Genomic DNA, 22,316 nt, shown 5'->3' on the forward strand with positions numbered 1-22,316 from the left:
TGGATTATAAATAATGGGCAAGTCCTAGCTCTCTGCTGCAACTTCTTTATCCTGATTCAATGAAGCAAAATAGAATCTCAGTGACAGGAACATTATTACAGAGATAGTTTTAATCCGTTAGGCTCTGATTTCTTTAAGGAAATAATGTGAAGGTCTGGGCACTTAATTACTGGAAACCAATTATTTTTAAAACATTTCTCACAATACGGAGAGGTGCTGTCCTGTATTATCCAATGATAGAAACTTATCGCTATCTTTTTCAGGTGGCTGGTGGAGGTGTAGTGCATAGTATTCCATATTTAATTCTCTTTATATATAATTGTCGACAAATAAGAAGTTCACTTTTTATTCATATATAAATGTGTATATGCATATATACATTCACATACATGTTCATTTGTGTGCACATATTCACTCATCTATTCATCCATTCAGCACATATTTACAGAGAGCCTCTCTAAATGTGTTAGGCTCTATTTTGGCAGTTGGAATACAAAATAAAACACAAATTACTGCCCTTATGAGTCTTATGTTCTAGCGTGGCAAGAAACACAATAAAGATGAATAAGTAAAATAAATTATCCGTTACCATGTGATAAGTGTTAAGGAGAAAATGTAAAGGGAGGAATAAGAAGTATTGGGAATGGACAATGCCATGATTTAAAATAGGGTGTCATGTAGGGACTGAAAAGATGACATTTGAGCACAGAGGGAGGGAGGACTATGGGGAATAGTGTTCTAAGCAGAGGAAACAGCAAATGCAAAGATCATAAGGTTGAGAGCTTGTGTTCAGTCTTCTAGGAACACAAAGCTAGGTGAGCAGTCTATGAGGTCAGAGAGGTAATGAGGGGAGGATTTTAAAGCCATTGTAAGGACTTTGGTTTTTACTTTGTGTGGGGAAGCCATGGGAGAACTTTAAACAGAGGAGTGGTATGATCTCACTTCGTTTTTAATAGATTTACTTTGGCTACTGTGTTGACAATAGACTCAAAAGAAAGCAAGGACAGAAACAAGATCAGTTCCTGTTCTACTGCAATACTGTAATCCAAACAAGAGATGATGTAGATTGTGATAGAGGGGGTAAGTAGCTGGATTCTGGATATATTTTGAAGCCAACAGATTATTTGCAAAATGGATATGGGACATAAGAGAAAGAGAGCAATTAAAGATGAGTTTAGACAAGGAAAGATACAGCCATTTATAGAAATGACAAAGACTGCAGGTGTGGCCAAGAGAGAGAGTTTGATGCCTGGAAGAACATTTCAGAGAGATCCCTGTTGATTCATTCTTGTCTTATGTGCTAATGTAAAGCTAGATAGATAAATAGAATATAATTTACAATATTAATTTAAAGAACCTGTTCTAAATATGCAACTAGAGCGACTGAAGAACTGTGAAAAACTTTCCCTAAATTAAAAGTATTTATGGACCAGGAAATATACCTGTGTTCTGATCCCAGCTCTACATCGAACAAGAAGGTCTTTAAGCAAGTCATTTCACCTTGTTATATCTATTTTCTAATTGATGAAAATTAGGAAAATGAAGAATCGGACTAGGTGACCCCTTATAGTCTCTGCCTGGATTCAAATCTCAGCTGTGTGTCTGTTTCTATAAAATGGGAATAACAATAGTGCCTACCTCATAGCTTATTATGAGGATTAATGAGTATGTATGTGTAAAACACTGAGAACAACGCCTGACACATTGTTAGTTAATATTAGTATTATCTCTTCAAGTTGGAATCTTTACGCATCAAATTTTTGCTATTATCTGTTCATGGGTTGTGTAGAAGGGTAAAACTGGGTTGCTAATAAAAGTGAACTAAGCTTAAAGCAAAGCATATGTCTACAATTATAAAAGTGATACGAAAAATGGTATTGTTTACATGAGTGAACCTCACTGAATTAGATAGTACTCTTCCAGAGATTGGTTTATGTATTGATATATATGAATAAGAACCCTGAAATACATTGAATTCAGGGAACACTACAAAATTTACACGTTTCTACACATATAAGAACACTGAAAACTTCCAATTCCGAATGAAATAGTCAATAAAATCTCAAAATGCAACATCATTGCAAGTAAGAATATTGTCATAATGTTGAAATACATACTCCTTCCAAGATAAAAGGCACGCTCTTTCACCCTCTTCATTTTACTATAAATTAAGAATACGTAGTTCTAAAAACGGCCATGCACATGCCAAAGTGAAATTGAAGAATGCTAGAGTTTTGATGTTTTAAAACACACGCTCACAATTAAAATAATCCATTTCTTTAATTTTAGATTCTTATGTCGATTTCTTCTTCTAGCTTCTTATGCACTATTCCGTTCAAAAAGAAAGTAATATCCATTTCTTTTCGATTAAATTTTTCAACCATTCAGAAGGTGAATGAATACATTGGAACGTCCTAGTGTACTCTTCCTCCTTCGCCCCCCTTTTTTCATAAAAGGGAACACACAGTACTTTTGCTAAGGGATCTTCAAACTGAAACTCAGCTAGGCGTCCAAGGGCTTCTTGTGGGTTTGAAAGCTGGATTTTTTAGTATTACTACCTAATGGTCCTACATGCTTCTTACTTTCTCCGCTCCGAATCTCTTTCTGGTGGACTTGCACTAGAGCCTCCAGCGCCTAATACAAATAAAGTAAAATATAAAGCAGTTAGAAGAACCCAGGGAGCGAAACTGCTGGTTCCCGGCAAATCGCAGGCGCGCAGCGCCCGCAGCGCCCGCAGCGCCGTGATCCAAGGGCGGAGCGAAGAAAAAGACACAGGGCGGGGACGCTCCGGAGCGAGCTCGCGAGTGCGCGGTGCGGCTTCCGCTCCGCGCGGCCCCGCCCCCGAGACGCGCCGGGAGGTCACGTGACGGCCGCGCGCGTTCCCGGCCTCTGCGGGTTCCGAGGCCGAAGAGAAAAAGACAGCGAGGTGGCCGCGGCTGTGGCCGGAGAGGTGGGAGTCGGGGCGAAGCCCTCGCGGGGGGCAGGGTGAAGGCCGGCCACTCCGGTATCCTAACTCGGGGAGAGGAGGCCCAGATGGCCGTGTCACCTCCAGCCGCGACGCTCTCCGGGTCGGCCCTGCGCTTGGGGCCTGAGAGGGGCGGCGGCGGGGTCAGGGGCCGGTACGTAGATGGACGCCCTTGGGCTGGCGCGGCTCGGGCTGTCCGCGCGGAGGCGGGATGGGACAGCTCAGCCCTTTCCGCCGCCCCCGCCTTGGTTGTTGTCGCAGGCAAGAAGACTGACGGCCTCTGCGTTGCCCTCGGGTGCCGCAGCCCCTGCCCAGGGCGACGGCCGGAGCTGGGCTCGGTCGGGGTGCGAGAGGCGGAGCAGCGGCCATTACTGCGCAGCCTCTTCCGCGAGTCCGCGTCGCTGCCTTTGGCGGCAGGCGGGTCCCTCTCCTTCCCTTCGGCGGTGGTGTCAGGCCTCTGCCCAGGGACCTTCTGGCCTCAAGGTTTAGGGGTGGCGGTGACTGGGGGAGTAATCTGCTCCCTGTTTCCGTTTGAGTCAAACACTTTGGGCCTTGGGTCAGATCGAACCCAGGGCGTACAGTCTGCATCTTGTCTTTTTCCCGGAGTGTCTTTGGCTGCTTCTTTCTCTTCTCTCCTTCCTTCTCCTGCTCAGTGTCAAGGTCTTGCCTAATACGAAGTAGAGCAGTCCCTTCACCTAGTCCTAGTGAAACTCATTACTGCATATTCCTGCTTGTTTTGACGGTCGTTGAAGCGCCGAACAGTTAGATCTCTTGGAATACCCGTTGAGCCTCCCCAACCTCCGTGCGACTTAAAAGCCCAGGCTGTTGCTTTGTTCTGGTTGCTGGGTGCGGAGTTCTCTTCTTATCCTCCATCCCGTCTGAAAGAGTGAGGGTCTTCCATTGTTGTCGCTGTTTACTTTCTGAAGGCTCCTAGAGAAGGGCTGTAAAATTGTTTTTGAGAGGGTGGCGATGAAACCGTTCTCCCCTTAGGTAAAATCTGCAGGACTGTAAGTTTGCACACACGTTCTGGCAACTAGGTTTTTTTCTTGTTATTCATTTTGGTGTATGTTTTTATTTAAGTGCCATTTTAGTGAGCATTTATTTTTCAAGTTTTGAACATTTTGTTTTTTAAATATTTTTGTAATATTGAAACTGTAAAACTGAGGTGAGAAGAAAGCCAAGAGATGATAGAAAACGCTTTGTTCTTTGTATGATTGACATTTCAGGTACTGGGTTTACTCCTCGCCCCCCCATTTATACTTTTCAAATGGGATGTGAACTTATAACGTTGGCATTTAAAGCAGTATAAAATCACAGAATTTGGAAGACCTAGGACATTTTAGTAAATGAATCTATGTTTAGACTTTTAAAAGACGTGGCATATAAGGACACATGAATAACATGATTCACACAAATAACAGGATTTATGATGTTGGCTTTGCTGTTTTTTTGACTAGCAAATATTTTTTGTGTTGAGTGTCTGGGTGCTCTAAAAACACATGAAAATAGGTCAAGTAAATCTCATTTTAAAGAGAAAGCCACATGAGTGAATGCCACTCTAAAAATAGAATTTTGGATGTGTTTGTTTGGCCTTGTATATCTTAAGGTGGAGGATGTTGTTAAGCCCAGTTTTTGATTGAGAATTTATGTCTTAAATGGGCCAATGTAGGTTGTGGGCAGAATGAAAATACATTTGAAGATTTTTGTTAATTGCTAGTTGTTCAGAACTGGGTGGAATTATAGTCATCAGGAAAACTTTCTCCAAATACTTGGTCATTAGCAAGGGGAAGAAAAAAAAAACTTTTTTAGGAAACATGTCAACTGATACAGTGTTTTCTTTAGTTTCCACCTACTTGAATTGTCAGAAGAAAGGAGCAGACTTTTTTTTTTTTTTGAAAGGATCCAAAATGATGTCTTGACTTAGAAGAAAAAAAAGTATTAATCTTTTCTTTTCACATTGATCTGTTTAGAGAATATTGTTTTATGTATTAGCTATGTAATAGCATGAAATGCCTGACAACGCTGTCAGTTAGGAATTTTAATGCTTATTTTTCTCCAGTCTTAGTAGTAGAAGGTGCTAAGCTTTTTTCATTCTCTTGTCTGATTTCCTGTGCCTAAGGAATCTAAATTTATGAAACAACAGGCTGGATTAGGAACAATCTTTGTAGGTATGGAAACCAGTTTATTAACACTTGGCTACAACCATCTGTGCTTACTTGTGGCCTTTTTAATTTTCATGGCCTATTACATTTTGGGTTAATTAAAACCAAAAACGTTGGTAAATGAATGTTAATTAAAGCATTCAGAGCTTAGAATTATAGAGTAGGGTGAAATGACAAAGGTGTGTGAGTTATGACTTGACTAAGGTCACACAGATAATTAGCAAAAGAGCCTCTCTTATTTATGAAATGGTTGCTGGCCATGAAACTTCTAAGTTTGATATGATTAAAAGACAATATTAGTTCATATTTACAACTAATGGGTTTTTTTTAAATAAAATGCAAAGCCCACATTTTTAAAAATTTTTTAGGGGAAATTTAAAGGTTCAATGCTTAAATATGAAGATTGTAGGAGCAGTAAGTAAATTGCCATACACTAATTGTTTTTTAAGGGAAGTAATTCTTTAAAATATAGAATATTGAACCCCTTTAGTTGAAATGAATTTTGACTGAAGACTTGTTTCCAAGTATAACCTATACTTTTTGTAAGCTGATTTTTAACAGGGGATGATGAAGGCTAAAAATGGAAACATTAGGGCATTTAGTTACATCTCTCAATTTGGGACTGTTTCTTAAGAAATATTAAGATGTATCTGATAAATGCTAAATCACACCTGGTCTCTCTACTCCTTTTCTGGTCTTTATCTTTTTTTTGTTGTTTTGAGTTGTACACGAAAAGTTGGAATGTTTGAAGTTCTTTTTTTTTTTTTTTGTCACTGAGAGCTTTTATATAGAACATTTTCTATTTTGTGTATTTTTAATAAAGGGTAAAAACTATTAAACAGCTGTTAATTGGGGAAAAAAACCAGGAAATCTTCAAATATTTACAATTTGACATTTGTGTTTTGTTTTTTATTTATTGTTTTTATTTATATGTATTTTATATTAATGGTACATGCACATCTTTTTCTTTGATTAAAGATAACCATTTATTTGAATCTGAAAAAAAGTTGACTTTTTTTGAGCTTGTGACTTGACTTGAAAGGTAGAAGCATGAATTTGTTGAGTGGTTACAAATTATAAATAGTACAGTATTACTTCACTTTCAGTTAGATTTATTTTGTATTTACTTGGTTAAGTGAGTTAAGCCTTAAATTCAGTGATAATCTCTAAACCCCTTTATTTATTTTTACATTTCGCCTCTCACTTTTTTTTTCCTCCAGAATTGTTAAGGAGGCAAAGTATCTAATTTAGTTTCAAATCTTTTCTCTTTTTATGTTATCTTATTGATAGAACATCATATTGAATTTGTGTATAATCTATAAGTCATTTATTATAGCAGGGATTATGTATGTTTGAATTATTTATGTTTGCCAAATTAATTCTGAACCGTAGTTAAAATTACACTGCTCTATCTTAAATTTTCCTTTTGGTTAAAATAAAAGCACCCTTCTCTCCTCACTTTTTAGAAACCTGTGGTTTCAAGTAATATAGAAGTTTTCTTAGGTCTTCTTCACATTACTGTTCCGAGTATTACATGTGTGCTCTATTTTGTGCCCAATTTTCATTATGGTTGACGCTTGAACAGCTCAGGTTTGAACTGTGTGGGTCCATTTATACAAGGATTTTTTTTCTGCGTCTGCCACCTCTGAGACAAGACCAGCCCCTCCTCTTCCTCCTCCTCCTCCTCAGCCTACTCAACATGAAGACCATGAGGATGAAGACCTTTACGATGATCTACTTCCACTTAATGAATAGTAAATATATCTTCCTTCCTTCCTATTCCAAATGTTTTTGTAATAACATCTTCTTTTTTCTAGCTTACTTTATTGTAAGAGTACAGTGTGTAACATGTGTAACATACAAAATATGTGTTACTTAACTGTTTATGTTATATATCTATCTATCGGTAAGGCTTCCAGTCAACAGTAGGCTATCAGTAATAAAGTTTTGGGGTAGTCAAATGTTATACAGGAATTTTCAACTGTACAGGAAGTGGGCACCGCTGACCTCCCAACTTTGTTCAAGGATCAACTGTATAATTCTCAGAGATTATAGTTGATGGTCAGCTTGGCAAAATTGGGCACATCTAAACCTATAATTTTGCTTACAACAGAATATGCAATTTTCTTTTTGATATGTATTTAGTAAACGTCTGGGTAAATTAACATGGTGTTCATTTTCTCTATTCAGCAATACCTGTAGTAACTTATCAGTTTTGTGTTAAAAAAAGACTAATATGCAAGACATTCTAGACCTGCATTGTCCAGTGGAGTAGCCACTAGTCACATGGAGCTATTGAGCACTTGATATGTTGCCAGTCTCAATTGAATGTGGTATAAGTGTAAAATATACACTGGATTTCAAACAGTATACACACAAGAATGTAAAATATCACATTATTTATATTGAATACACATTGAAATGGTAATATTGTAGATGCATTGGATTAAATAAAATATATTATTGAAATTAATTTTACCTTTATTATTCTTAATGCGGTTAATAGAAAATTTGAAATATGTGGCTTGCATCATATTTTCTGTTAGATAATGCTTTTCTAAACCTTTTCCCTGAGAGACAATACATTGTAGAAAGGATTTTTTAAACATATACTTGAGTTTGAATCCCATTTCCCAATGTTCATGCCTTTGTGACTTTGGTAAGTTATTTAACTTTCTGAGTTTGAGTTTTCTCATTTGTAAACTAGGAAATTTCACAGGGTTATTTTGAGGATTCAGTGATATACGGGGTTTGATAGTGCTTCACCAACTTTAATATACAAATGAATCACCTGGAGATCTGATTCTGTATGTCTAGGGTGGAGCTTCAGATTTTCATTTGCGAGGAACTTCCAGGTAATGCTGATATTGCTGGTTGGAGGCCACAGTTTGTTTGCATAGCTAGGACCTAGATTACTATGTAAGTTCTAGTCCATTTCCTTCCCCAACCTTTATTATTCATTTAGTCTCTGCTTTGAAAATTATCTGTAGGGTATAGAAATTGAAAAAATCACCATAGCTTGCAAGATTTACTAAAGTTGTATGTGTCGTGCTTTCTTAGGGTAGGGATACTGCAGGATTCCTGTTTCCACCTCTAAAGTTTTTTGTCTGCTTTTAACTGGAGTTACTTTTTTGGTAGGGTGGTATTGCTAAATCTTGATCTAGAAGAGCCAAATTATGTATTTTTACAAATGTATTTTTGAGAGATAATACATAATTAAAAGTGAAATAATTTTAAGAATGTTCTAAGATAATAGGATAGTATAGTTGACCCTTGAACAATGCATGGAGTTAGCGGTGCCAACCCCCTGCACAGTAGAAAATCTGAGTATAAGTGTTGTTTGTTTGTTTGTTTTTTACTTAGAGATAGGCTCTCACCCTGTCATCACCCAGGCTGGAATACAGTGGCACAATCATAAGCTCACTGTAATCTTGAACTCCTGGAGTTCAGTCTTATCTAAGGTGGGAGGATTCTCCCACCTAATCCTCCCACTTTAGCCTCCTGAGTAGCTGGGATTATAGGCGCACACCACCACGCCTGGCTAATTTTTCTTATTTTTTGTAGAGATGGGTCGCTATGTAGCCCAGGCTGGTCTTGAACTCTTGGCCTCAGGCGATCCTCTGGCTTGGGCCTTCCGAAGTGATGGGATTACAGGCCTGAGCCCTGCCAGAGTATAAGTTTTGACTCTCTCAGAATTTAACTACTTTGCCTGAGAAGGACCAGAAAAAAAATAATTAAAAAAAAAAAAGAATTTAACTACTAATAGCCTACTCTTGATCAGAAGTCCTACCAATATACAGTCCATTACACAAATTAGGTATATTATATGTGTTATATATTTACACTAAAGTAAGCTAGATGAAATATTAAGAAAATCATAAGGAAGAAAAAATATATTTACAGTACTGTATTTATCAATCCTGTAAAATTTACATAATTTGTTTATAAGTTGAATCATCTGTCTGAAATGGTAGGTAACTGCAGCTGTAGACCTCAGTGTATGGTACATATCAAGCAATTCAGCTTTTTTTTGAAATGTCATGACTCTTCTCTCCTTCTGGGGAGCACTTCCAGCATCACTAGTGGAACTTCATATAGGTCCCATGTTGTTATCCAAAGTTTACATTAAACGTGATGAAAAATGCTGAAGAACCTTCAGAGATCACTTTTTACTGGGATACATAATTTACTGGAGAGAAGAACTGCTTATGTGGAGATGATTAGTGTCACATGGTGTTTTAAGCAGAAATTCACAATACTTGAGCTCACCACAATAGCAACAGGACATGGCTATGAAATTACAGTAGTACACTATGAAGTATAGTTAATTTTATGCAGTTATGATTTAATACTGCATCTTTACATTTGTTTACATTTCTCTCAACTGCTAATGGTACCCTATGCAGCCTGTGTTTGCATAAATTTTAACTTTTTATAGCTTGGTATATTTTATGGTAGTAATAGACCAGTGTCTTCATATATTTTATGCATTCATGGCATAACTTTTTCTTATTTATTTTTTGGATAATTCTAGGCTACACAGTTTGTGAGTTTTTCAAATTGTCACCATCTCCAAAAAATTTTTCAATATACTTAGGAAAAAAAATTCACAAATATAGGGTAGACTGGCACAGTTCCAAGGCATGTTCAAGGTTCAGTTAAAGATCTTTGGAGGAAGAAATGAAATCATGAAGATTTTGAAAATTAGAGGAAGGCATTTCTAAGAGAGTCCTAGAAATTACCTTAGACCAGAAAAATTGAAGAAATATCAGGCTAAAATATTGTTATTTTTTTTAAAGGGCATTAATATAAGGAAAGGTCATACTGGAATGTGGATATGGTCACTGATACAACCTTTGTTTACTGCTAAACATAGCTAGACTAGAGGGGGTGTATGATGGTGGGGGTAAGGGTGTTTTTTGTATTGAAGCAAAATGTTCATGTTGAAGGAAAGTATCTTTTGTTCATAGATGCTTGGCTGTTATTTGAGTACTACTGAGTAAATAGGTCCCTGTTCCATGGTTTATGTGTGCTTTTTTCTTTAATCTGTTAAGGGATTTTTCAAGGTATTATGCTATTTTATTGATAAATTACTTGAATTCAATTATTAGTCTTCCAGTAAGGGAAGCAAAATGAGAAAACTGCATCCCCTTGCATTAACTAGAATTTTTTTTTGCCACCTTTTTTCTCCTAGTGTATATGTAACAAAACTTTTACTTTAATATTTGTGACTATAGCTTTATTTTAACTATGTGAAATAGTTTTATTAAAAAGTTCACAACTGGCCGGGCGCGGTGGCTCACGCCTGTAATCCTAGCACTTTGGGAGGCCGAGGTGGGTGGATCGCTCAAGGTCAGGAGTTCGAGACCAGCCTGAGCAAGAGCGAGACCCCATCTCTACTAAAAGTACAAAGAAATTATCTGGACAACTAAAAATATATATAGAAAGAATTAATCGGGCATAGTGGCGCATGCCTGTAGTCCCAGCTACTTGGGAGGCTGAGGCAGGAGGATCGCTTGAGCCCAGGAGTTTGAGGTTGCTGTGAGCTAGGCTGACGCCACGGCACTCTAGCCAGGGCAACAGAGCCAGACTCTGTCTCAAAAAAAAAAAGTTCATAACTTATTTAGGTGTCCAAATAGGGTTTTTTTTAAAAAGAGAATTTTTATGCATTATTCTGAAGCTACTTTGCTTCAGCTAACTTAGATTCCTTTAAGTGTCAACTTTTGTTTCAGAGATAAAATATTTATGGATAAGACCTGAATAAAGTAAGTGAATAGAGGGGAAGAGATGAGGTATGTTAAAGACATAATATGTAAATAAATATAAGAGAGAAGGGGGATTAGAAATAATAACAAGTATTTCTGTGTATTTCATAAGAGTAAAACAGTACCTTCTATACAGCTGAGTTACTAAAGTATAAACTGATCAAACAAGGTTTTAGAAGAAATGTAATTAAATCTTTCTGACTAGAGGTTTTAACATTAAATCAAATATGTCCTGGGAGTAAGAGATTAAAGTGATGGATTGGTATGTCTTAAAATACTTGTAAGCTAGTGAACAAAATTCTTGTAAACTAGTGACCAGTAGCAACACCTAGCAGGAGTTTGTGGACCCTGAAACTCCATCTTAGAATTGTGGGTGAAGTAAGAGTAAATTGACTAGAGTGATGGTCCAGAAACCTTTGTGATAGTTAAAGGGTAGAGTGTGTCTATATTTTCCAAACTGGAACATGTTGAGAAACAAAGGGGCAAACTGGACAGATTCCGGGCTGTCTTATATGGTCATCCTAGTGAAGAATCTTAACCTTTATTGTGGAAAGACCTTTGTAAATCTGTTTTGGCTGTCTAGAAACCCATTTTGGTTTACGCTTGGATTTTTATCTGCATTCTGGAAAATTAGTTGCCACTGAACAATAGTTGGGTAAATGATGTGCTTGCCAAAAGGTACAAAGATGGCTTGAATCTTAAATTTGTAAATATAGGAACTCCTTTAGATTTTAAATTTTAAAAAAAGGACTAGAATTTAAATATTATATAGCTTGTAGCTTCCAGCTGGATGCCTTGTTTATGATTAGAACTCAAATGTGTTATGTGAGTAAATAAATTTAAGCCTTTGATACTCTGTTTCTCTCAATGGTTACTTTAGAAAGTTAATTTTTCAGTTATCCAACAAATACCAGTTCAAATCAATGGAAATTAATTGGCAGTTTACTAGCCACTTAGAGATGTAAAAATGGTTCCTATCTTCTGAGGGCTCATGGTTTAATAGAAGAGTCAGGCTTCACAGACAAATGATGTCAGTGCATGTGATAAGTTTAGTAATAGAAAAATATACAAAATATAGAGGAAGAAACAATTAACTTTCAGAGTTATTCAGAGAAAATGGTAGGGATGACCATTCCTGTGTGAAATATTGAAGAACAAATGGACATTCGTAAGCTATAAAAGAACAGGCTATACCAGACAGGATACAAAGGAAGGTTTGGAGGACTACGAGTAATTTGCTATAACTAGAGTATTAATCTGTAAGGGTAGTTGTCAGAGATAAATAAGCCTAGAGAGTTATTTAGGGTTCAGATCTTTAAGGATTTTGAATGTTGTCCCGAGGTGCCTTGTCTTTATCGTATAGGCTGGGAAGCCAATATTGGGCTTTAAATATGGAAAGAACATTATCCATTTTGCCTTTAAATATCACTCAGAGGCTTAGCGAATGAATTTGAGGGTGGATACTAAAGCAAGATAGTTAGGCTCAATAGTAGTACAAGTGAAAGATCATATTGGTCTAAACTAGGACACCATTAATGGGTAGAGAGTACAGGATATATTCCAAAGGAATTAGGTATGTAAGTTGACAGAATTTGATATGGTTGTTTGGTGGGAGGTTTGTATGGGGAGGTGGGTGGGTGGGTGGTGAGAAAATATTTCTTCTTTTTCTCCATTAACACTAAGTTGTTAAAGCCTTGAAGCTGAGATGTCATACTGCAAGAATCATGCTGAAATGGGGGTTTGTGGAGTGTGTGTTTAGATGAGAGACAAAGATACAAGGTAGGCAAGGGTTCTGTTAAGAAAGAAGTTTAAATGATTGGGTTCCCTATTGGGCAGAAAGGGAAATGAGATCACGACTGCATAAAGAAAAGGGAATAGTCAAGAGACTGGAGGTACCCAGGAAATTAAAGAGCAGGTGTGGGAATGAGGGAGTGAGCTGGAAGGACCACAGCTTGTGATGTTAGAGTGGGATTTAGATTTCATGGAAGCAGCAGTTTGAGGTGACAGTTCCAAATGTGGCCATGATATTTTGTTCCTGGAGAGATGAACCTCATTGAATTTAGGATTGTAGGAACTGAAAATTGACAACAGTGTTTCTCACATTGTATATGATTGATTACCTGCATCAGTGTCACCTGGAGTGAGATTCCTGGGTTTATGTCTACTATGGCCTAGAATCTCTAGGAATGAGAACCTGAGAATGTGTATTTTTAACAAGCAACTTCAGTGATTCTGATGAATAGACATTGGGGCAAGTTTGGGAACCTCTGAGATAGACGTTGGATGGTTCACTCTCAAGGATATTTAAGTAGGCTCATAGTGATGTCAGGAGTTAAGGTGAAGAGAATGATCAGTAGTGAAAAGATGAAGTCAATGTAAAGGTTGAGCGAGAACAGCTGTAGGGCATTGTGGAGTATGTTGTGGCCAATGGTAGAGATTATAAAGAATAAGGAATGATACTAGAACAGTAGAATGTCCCCTCTGTCTTGGAGATAGGAAGTGTATGGGTGTGTAGTTTCTGGTTTGAGTAGGCTGCAGGAGGGAAATGAATGAGGTCTTCTGTGACACCATTGAAGTAGTAGGAACCTAGAGGATAAAATGAAAAGGTTGGGAGAAAAGTCAGAACAGGGGTCCATATCATCTAAAGTCAGAGTAAAACAAAAAGCCAGGTGACTTAGAAACCTTGTTTAGTCTGTTATTGTTGAAAGCTCTCTGATTTTGAAACATTATTCTGTTAAACATTTGGTGGGATAAGTCAGCTTGTATTTAGAGGCCACATATGGCATTGAAAATATTTATCTTTAAACACTAGACTCTTGGATACCTTAGGGAGAAAGATGCCTATGCTGTCAGGGGCACATGGAACTGAAAGAAGATTCAAGTCTCTCCTATCTTGTCTTTACCGTGAGGTCTGTCATCTCTTTAGTTATTATGGGTGCTTGATTCCAAGTAAGTTCTGTGTAATATGATGTGCCTCCTGGAGTGGGCATAGCAAAGTAGGAGGAGGAAATAATGAGAAGAAAGAAGATTAATGACTGAATGGTATTTTGGATGGTGCTTGATAAAATATAAGTAACATAAAATTTACCATTTTAATCACTTTTAAGTGTACAATTCATTGTGATTAATTTTATTTACAATGTTGTGCAGCCATCACCACCATAGATTATTAAATAAGAAATGTCCAATTTTGAATCAAAATTTAGTTTATTATATCTCAAACAGAAGCAGTACAGTTAATCAAAGTATGTGCCTAAACTATTGACACAGTTTTGCCATCTTAATGGTAGCTTGTGTATGTCAGCAGCCAGAAGCCTGGAGAGCAAGTGACTATGAAATCACGAAAGGCATTTTCCACAGTTGTTGAGAATTGAATATTTTTCCTTTCAAGAAGTGGTCCAACACCTGGAGGAAGTGGTGGTCATTGGTGCAAGGTCTGGTGAATATGGCAGATGACAGAGAGTTTCCAAGTCCAGCCTCTGTAGTTTGAGCAGTGTTGTTTGTGCGACATGTGGTCGAATGTTGTCTTGCAAGAGGATTGGTGTGTCTCTGTTGACCAGTCTTGGCAGCCTAATCACAAGCGTCCTCATCATTTCATCCAATTGGTTGCAGTAGACATATGCTGTAATCAATTGACCAGGTTTCATGAAACTGTAGTGGAGAATACCAGCGCTGGACCACCAGACACCATTAGTTTTTTTTGATGACTGTTGGGTTTTGGACTGTGTTTCCGCACTTCATCTTTATCCAACCATTGTGCCGAAAGCTTGTGACTGTCAAAAAGAATCCATTTCTCATCACACTTAACAATGTGGTGTAGAAATGGTTCGCCTTTAGGTCTTGACAGCAAACAAAGGCAAACTTTGAGACAATTTCTCTTCTGATACTCATTTAATTCATGTGATATATCCATCTATCCAGCTTGTTTACCTTGCTCATTTGTTTCCAGTGGTCCAATATTATTGGAATAGTAACGTCAAACCTTGCTAATTCACGTATAGGTTGAGATGATTCACTTCCACTACAGCTTTCAGCTCGTTATCCACCTGATCTCAGGTCACCCAAGTGACTATTTTTAAGATTCAAATCACCATAATGGAACTTCTCAAACCATCTATGTATTGTGTGTTAATTAGCCACATGCTTTCCAAAGAGTTGATATTTTGAGCTGTCCGCGTAGCATTGGTTCCACAACAGAACTCATGTTTGAAAATAACACGAATTTTTGACTTATCTGTGATTTCACAAAAATCAAAAAAAAATTTTGAAAGATGATCACAAGGCAAACCATGCATTTGAAAGAATGAGGATGTATCTTCATGATAAAAATAAAACAAGAAATGGTAAAGTGAAATGTCAGAAATATCAACTGTCAAACTTAGTATTTTAGGAAATTGGACATTTCATACTTAATAACCTAATATTTCCACAACTTTTTCATCATTAGAAACTCTGTACCCGTTAGGCAATAACACCCCATTCTCTTTTCCCAGCCCCTGATAACCTTTCATACTTTATGTTTCTATGAATTTACCTATTCTTGATATTTCATCTAAGTGGAATTATATGACACTTGTCTCTTTGTGTCTGGCTTCTTTCATTTAGTATAAGGTTTTCATGGTTCATCCATGTTGTAGCACATAATAGAACTCATTCCTTGTTATTTCTGAATAGTATGCTGTTGTATTTGTATACATTTTGTTTATCCATTCATTTGTTGACTTGTGTCCACCTTTTGACTAATATTTCAGCAGTGAACATTGGTGTTTGAGTATCGTTTTGAGTCCCTGTTTTCAATTCTATTAGTATATACGTAGGAGTGGAGTTGCTATGTAGTATTTATATGTTTAACTTTTTTGGGAACCACCAAATTGTTAACCATAGCAGCTACACTATTTTACATCCCCACCAGCAGTGTTTGAGGGCCCAAATTCTCTGCATCCTTCCAACACTTTTTCTCTTTTTTAAAAAAATTATAGCCCTCCTAATAGATATATCTTTAGCACAGCATCTTTTTGTGTGTTTATTGGCCAATTATATATCTTCTTTGGAGAAATGTTTATTCAAGTTCTTTGCTCACTTTTTAATTGGGTTGTCTTGTTGAGTTGTAGGAGTTCTTTGTATGTGCTGGATATTAAACCCTTATCAAATATATGATTTGCACACATTTTCTCCCATTCTGTAGGTTGTCTTTTTAACCTTTTTGAAAATTTGTTTTGTTATACAAAAGTTATTTTTATAAAGTCCAGTTATCCATTTGTTTTGTTTCTTGTGCTTTTGATGTCATATCTAGGAATCTATTGCCAAATCCAAGGTCATGAAGATTTGCCCCTGTGTGTTTTCTAAAAGTTTTAAGGTTTTGCTTCTTACATTTAGGTCATTGATCTATTTTGAGTTAACTTTTTTTATATGTGGTGTAAGGTAGAAGTCTGACTTCTTTCTTTTACATGTGGAAATCCAGCTATCCCAGCATTTGTTGGAGACTGATCTTTCCCCATTTAATGGACTTGACACCCTTTTAAAACTCAGTTGGCTCTAGATATATGGATTTATTTCTGGAGTCTCAATTCTATACCGTTGGTATATTTGTCTGTCATAATGCCATTACCACACTGTCTTGATTACTGTAGATTTTTAGTAAGTTTTGACATTGGGAAGTGTTGAGCTCTTCAACTTTTTTCTTCTTTTTCAATAGTGTTTGAGTTATTTGGGGCCCTTTGCAATTCCATAAGAATTTGAGGATTGGTCTTTCTGCAAAAAAGGTTGTTGGAATTTTGATAGGAATTATATTGAATCTGTAGATCACTTTGGGTGTTATTGTCATCTTAACATGTTAAGTCTTCCAATCCATGAACACCAGTTGTCTTTCTATTTACTTAGCTCTCCTTTAGTTTCTTTCAGTAATGTTTTATAGTTTCAATGTTACAAGTCTTTCACCTCCTTGGTTAAGTTGATTCCCTGCTGTTTTATTCCTTTAGATATGATTATAAATGGAATTGCTTTCTTGATTTCCTTTTTGGATTGTTAACTCTTAGTGTATCAAAACACAGCTGATTTTTTTGTGTGTGTTGAATTTATAACCTGCAAATTTGCTGAATTTGTTTATTATTAATAGCTTTTTTGGGAATTCTTTGGGATTTTCTATATAGGGAGAATAGAAATAGTTTTACTTCTTCCTTTCCAATTTGTATGCCTTTTATTTCTTTTTCCAATCTAATCGCTCTGTTAGAATTTACAGTAGTATTGAATAGCAGTGGTGAAAGCAGACATCTTTGTCTTGATTTTTTGTCACTTCTAAGATAAAATTTGCCACTGAATTTTGTTAAAGGATTGTACATAATTGACTAATTCGGTTGATCTTAGTCTGTAAAGAAGTTGATGTTGGAATTTTTTTCTTTTGCAGCAACAAGAATGAACCAGCAGTGGAAGAGATAATACTGCAAGCTGGCTGGCTGCTGGTGAAGAAGATGCTTTATTTTTGTGGCAGGCATATGTGGGATCTGTAATAGAAATGTAAGTGTAGCACTATGGTTTTTCCAAAGCTGCAGTAAATTAAGTGGATTGGTATAAAATATAATAAATCAAGTATCTGTCATATTTAGTTTATTTATACACAATAAGCATTTTCTATTGACTTATAGATACTTTATTCAGTTAACAATTTCATTCATGTTAAATTATCGTTAATGTAGATTTCCAAGAGTCGTCTTGAAGGGAAAAATCTCTATAAGAAGTGAAACTGAAGACAGGAATTTGCTTATACAAAGCTAAAAAACTGGCACGATCTTTAGGTCCTCTAGATTCTACCTTTTCTTTACATAGTAATTTACTTAAATAACCAAGCTAGGCAGATAGTGTATCAGCTTTTAGAAATAAGAGAGACTTCTGGGTTATAAAAACACTAGTTACTAAAAACTTGTTTTCACTAAATTAAAGGACTTTCTTTATACCATAATTGAATTTTAAAAATTTAGTATGTTACTGCTTTTTATTCATAATTGATTCTCTGTTATCCTCAGTTTTACTACTTGTGCTTTTTATCATTTAGTCTTTGTGTAATATGCTTTAAACGATTACACTGCCTTGAACTCGTCCATATTGAACTTCATTGTATTATTGATGCAACATTTTCCCACAGTGAACATCATATTTCTATTTTGCAAATTAATTTGAACACTATGCAATTTGATGTCACTTATGAGAAATGCAGTGAATATTTTACTGACTTCTAAAGTTTCAGTGATTATAGTGTTTAAATTATTGGACCAAAGAATGACCCTGATAGATACTATTTTACATTTTCCCAGTTAGACATAAAAGTTTTACTATCTACTTTTCCAATATGACACTCTGATTATATACTCTCATTAAAAGTATGACTGTATCATTCTTATTCAGTGTTGAGAATTTGATTAAAAAAAAAAGGTAACAGTAAGGATTTTTCTTTAAAATTGGGACAAATACATAATATCTTTTATTCAATCCCATGCATTTATTTATCTACATTTTTTTAAGTCTTATAGGTCAGATAGTCTAGGAGCTAGTAAGTGAGACACGTACGTAATTAACAAACAGCAGGACAGATACACTATTGATGTAACAATAAAATGCTGTTGGAACTGAGAGGAGGAAGAGATTAATTCCATCTGATGGAATGAAGTGAACAGAAGAACTTTTACGTTGGCCTCAAAAAATGAGTAGAATTTTAACAACTGAAGAAAACTCGGAAATATTTTTCAAGCCAAGGGAATGAGCGGGGGAAGGTTATGGCTTGCCTACACATCAAGGCATTTTACAAAAGCCAGGGAATAATCCTATGTGGGAAAGTAGGGTAGGAGAAAGACACTTCAAATTAAGTAAAGGGAATGAACGTTTATTTAGTACTTGTGATATTATGACAACCAGTAAGGCTTACTGGTTGTTCTACTTGGATTTTTGAATTTAATCACAAAATAAAATCACAAAATCAAATTTTATGTCAGTGTTTAAGCTTGATACATCCAATTTGACATATCTTGTCTTTTTTTCTCCCTCCTCTTCAAGGGCAATTTTGATATTCATGTCATTTTGTCCCTTGATCTTATGTGATGGTAACATTTATGGAGCTTTAGCAATTACAAAACATTTTTTTGCCATTCTTACCTGAACTCTGTAAACTCTGATTTGCAGGTAAAGAAATTTAGACTAAGGGTTTAATGGAGTGCATAAGAGCACGTAATTAATAAGAGGGCCCAAAACTCAGGTTTTCAGATTTCTTGTCTAACATTAGTTTCACTGTATAACAGCTGCAGTAAGGCAAGTTACCTTTTTTCCCTTGGCTCGCTGCAGCTTTTCATTATGTAATTCTTCAGTGTGCTTCTACGGGGCCAATCTGTAAGTGCACTGACAGAATTTTCTTTACATCCCCAAGGTATGTACAAGTATATGCTTAATAAAAAGTTTTTATCAGCCAGATGGTCTAATTTCAAATTATTTAAAATGAAATAAAACCCAAATATATATTATGTAATACCATGATGTATTGATGTTATTGTCTGGGAAAACACGTTCATTTTCTTAGCAAATAGTGTTCTCTATCTGCCAGATCCTGTATGAAAATACAGAGATAAGCCAAAAGTGACCTGTTCCCTGCCTTTGTAAAAGCACATTAGCAAAGATTGACATTAACAAAATAATCACATAAATAAGTGTAACATTGCAATTCTGATAAGGAATGAGGAGCACATGATAGTTAATAGCGTGATTTGATGTAGTCATGGTAGTAGTTTGCCCATTGGGGGGCATGTGGAAGGCAGGAGGTAAGGAGGAAGTGTAACATAGAGAAAAGCTATTACTGGAGGGGGTAGCCAGTGTGGCTAGAAGCCTGATCAAGGGGAAGTTTGATGTGTGATGAGGCTGGCGTGGGAGGTAGGGTCCAGACTGTGCAGGGTGTATAGATCCTCTTAGAGATTTTGGTTTTTATCCTAAAATCAACTTTTTAAGCAAGGGGTGTGGCTGACTAGTTAAAGGGCATAAGTAGTAATTAAATAAGCAATGTTTGCTTAGTGGCTAGGGAAGGGTAGAGATGGATAGATGGATTCAGGAGATATTTAGGAGATAAAATTGATACTACTTGCTGATGTTTTGGATGGGGAGAGGTAGGAGAATGGCTATTTCCAGGCTGGATTTCTGGATTGTATAAGCAGAAGGATAGTGGTGTCACAGGGTCAGAGCTGGGTAGGTGGGAGGGTTAGGGAGCAACTAAGAAGGAAGCATATCATGAATTCAGTTTTTGTCATGTTCAAGACATCCTAGAAAAGATTTAAAATAGGCAATTTAGAAATAGGTCCATGGCTGAAAAGAGAGGTCTGGGCTAGTTATACTAATTTGTGAGTCACCTGTTATATAGGTAATAATTGAAGCCATGAGAATAGATGAGATCATGTTGAAAGAGTATAGCGAGAAGAGAATATGGTTTAGAAAAATAAAAAAAGGCAACAGTAACAAAAAAGCCATAGAAGAGAGTTTTTTTACATAGAGGAAATGGTCAAGTATGACAGAAATGCCTGGTTGAACCAGTATTTTTAGTATACAGCAGAGATGGGGAACTTCTAGGATTTCAGCTTTAGTCTTAATTTCAGATGTTCTACTTGTCAAATACCAAAAGCGTATTAATATATGGTAATATTTCTAAAATTACCATAGTAATATCCTAAAAGGCTGTAAAAGTTGTTGCCTTCTGTAATTATAATCTGAATTATTTTTAGCTGTTTTCTATTGCTCAAACTGCTTTCCAGACTGATTGTAAAGTCAGTCTAGAATGGATTGTACATTTTTAAATCTTCGTATTTAGTTTTGTCCTACAAATTCTATGAGTAGAGATGGTATCTTTATTTAAAATCTATACCTTGGGTTTTTTTTGTTTTTGTTTTTTTTGCTTAACATTTGTGTGCTTCATTGCCCCCTGCAAGTAAAAACTGATGACACACAAACACAGATCAAAAAGATTTCTACACACACACACAGTTTTTGTCTCTACTTTTATCTTTTGCTCCCCATTGTCTAGGGTGTGGCTTGCATTTAAAGCATATATGTTTTCTGAATTATTTAATAAGATAGTGAAAGGATTAAAACATGATTTTAATATGACATGTATTTTTTCTTATTTTCTTAGGATGGCTGGCTGTGGTGAAATTGATCACTCAATAAACATGCTTCCTACGAACAGGAAAGCAAATGAGTCTTGTTCTAATACTACACCTTCTCTAACCGTCCCTGAATGTGCCATTTGTCTGCAAACATGTGTTCACCCAGTCAGTCTGCCCTGTAAGCATGTTTTCTGCTATCTGTGTGTAAAGGGAGCTTCCTGGCTTGGAAAGCGGTGTGCCCTTTGTCGACAAGAAATTCCCGAGGATTTTCTTGACAAGCCAACCTTGCTGTCACCAGAAGAACTCAAGGCAGCAAGTAGAGGAAATGGTGAATATGCATGGTATTATGAAGGAAGAAATGGGTGGTGGCAGTATGATGAGCGCACTAGTAGAGAGCTGGAAGATGCTTTTTCCAAAGGTAAAAAGAACACTGAAATGTTAATTGCTGGGTTTCTATATGTTGCTGATCTTGAAAATATGGTTCAATATAGGAGAAATGAACATGGACGTCGCAGGAAGATTAAGCGAGATATAATAGATATACCAAAGAAGGGAGTAGCTGGACTTAGGCTAGACTGTGATGCTAATACTGTAAACCTAGCAAGAGAGAGCTCTGCTGATGGAGCGGACAGTGTATCAGCACAGAGTGGAGCTTCTGTTCAGCCTCTAGTGTCTTCTTCTGTAAGGCCTCTAACGTCAGTAGATGGTCAGTTAACAAGCCCTGCAACCCCATCCCCTGATGCAAGCACTTCTCTGGAAGACTCTTTTGCTCATTTACAACTCAGTGGAGACAACATAGCTGAAAGGAGTCATAGGGGGGAAGGAGAAGAAGATCATGAATCACCATCTTCAGGCAGGGTACCGGCACCAGACACCTCCATTGAAGAAACCGAATCAGATGCCAGTAGTGATAGTGAGGATGTATCTGCGGTTGTTGCACAGCACTCCTTGACCCAACAGAGACTTCTGATTCCTAATGCAAATCAGACAGTACCTGATCGATCAGATCGATCAGGAACTGATCGATCAGTAGCAGGGGGTGGGACAGTCAGTGTCAGATCTAGAAGGCCTGATGGACAGTGTACAGTAACTGAAGTTTAAATAAAGTCTTTAACTCCATGCTTAATGTTGAAAGGGTTATCTGTAAATTTCTGCCCACATAACATTATACTCATCCCTAGTAGTGCATTTTGGGAATTGGGGTGGGAAAGGGGTATGGGAAGGATAGACTTATAATTAAAATGTCTAACATGTCTCTGTTGAGAGAAATTTATTTAATGTAAGGAATTTGTGTGTT

The 22,316-nt window shown here is 36.7% G+C and overlaps 1 protein-coding gene across 2 annotated transcripts; it reads left to right on the top strand.

Moving 5' to 3' along the window:
- The first annotated feature begins 2,768 nt into the window (after positions 1 to 2,768).
- Positions 2,769 to 22,316, top strand: RNF146 (ring finger protein 146). 2 transcript variants are annotated; one of them, XM_012660861.1, is made up of 4 exons: positions 2,769 to 3,119; positions 17,296 to 17,405; positions 18,936 to 19,061; positions 21,046 to 22,316. In XM_012660861.1, exon 4 carries the CDS (start codon positions 21,047 to 21,049, stop codon positions 22,118 to 22,120), a length of 1,074 nt encoding a protein of 357 aa, XP_012516315.1. In that variant the 5' UTR covers positions 2,769 to 3,119; positions 17,296 to 17,405; positions 18,936 to 19,061; position 21,046; the 3' UTR covers positions 22,121 to 22,316. The 2 variants fall into 2 exon arrangements, with proteins under 2 accessions (XP_012516315.1, XP_012516314.1); XM_012660860.1 differs by lacking the exon at positions 18,936 to 19,061 and having other exon boundaries at positions 2,854 to 2,950.

Source organism: Propithecus coquereli, unplaced genomic scaffold (assembly GCF_000956105.1).
Source record: "Propithecus coquereli isolate 6110/MARCELLA unplaced genomic scaffold, Pcoq_1.0 Scaffold68, whole genome shotgun sequence".
Taxonomy (NCBI): domain Eukaryota; kingdom Metazoa; phylum Chordata; class Mammalia; order Primates; family Indriidae; genus Propithecus; species Propithecus coquereli.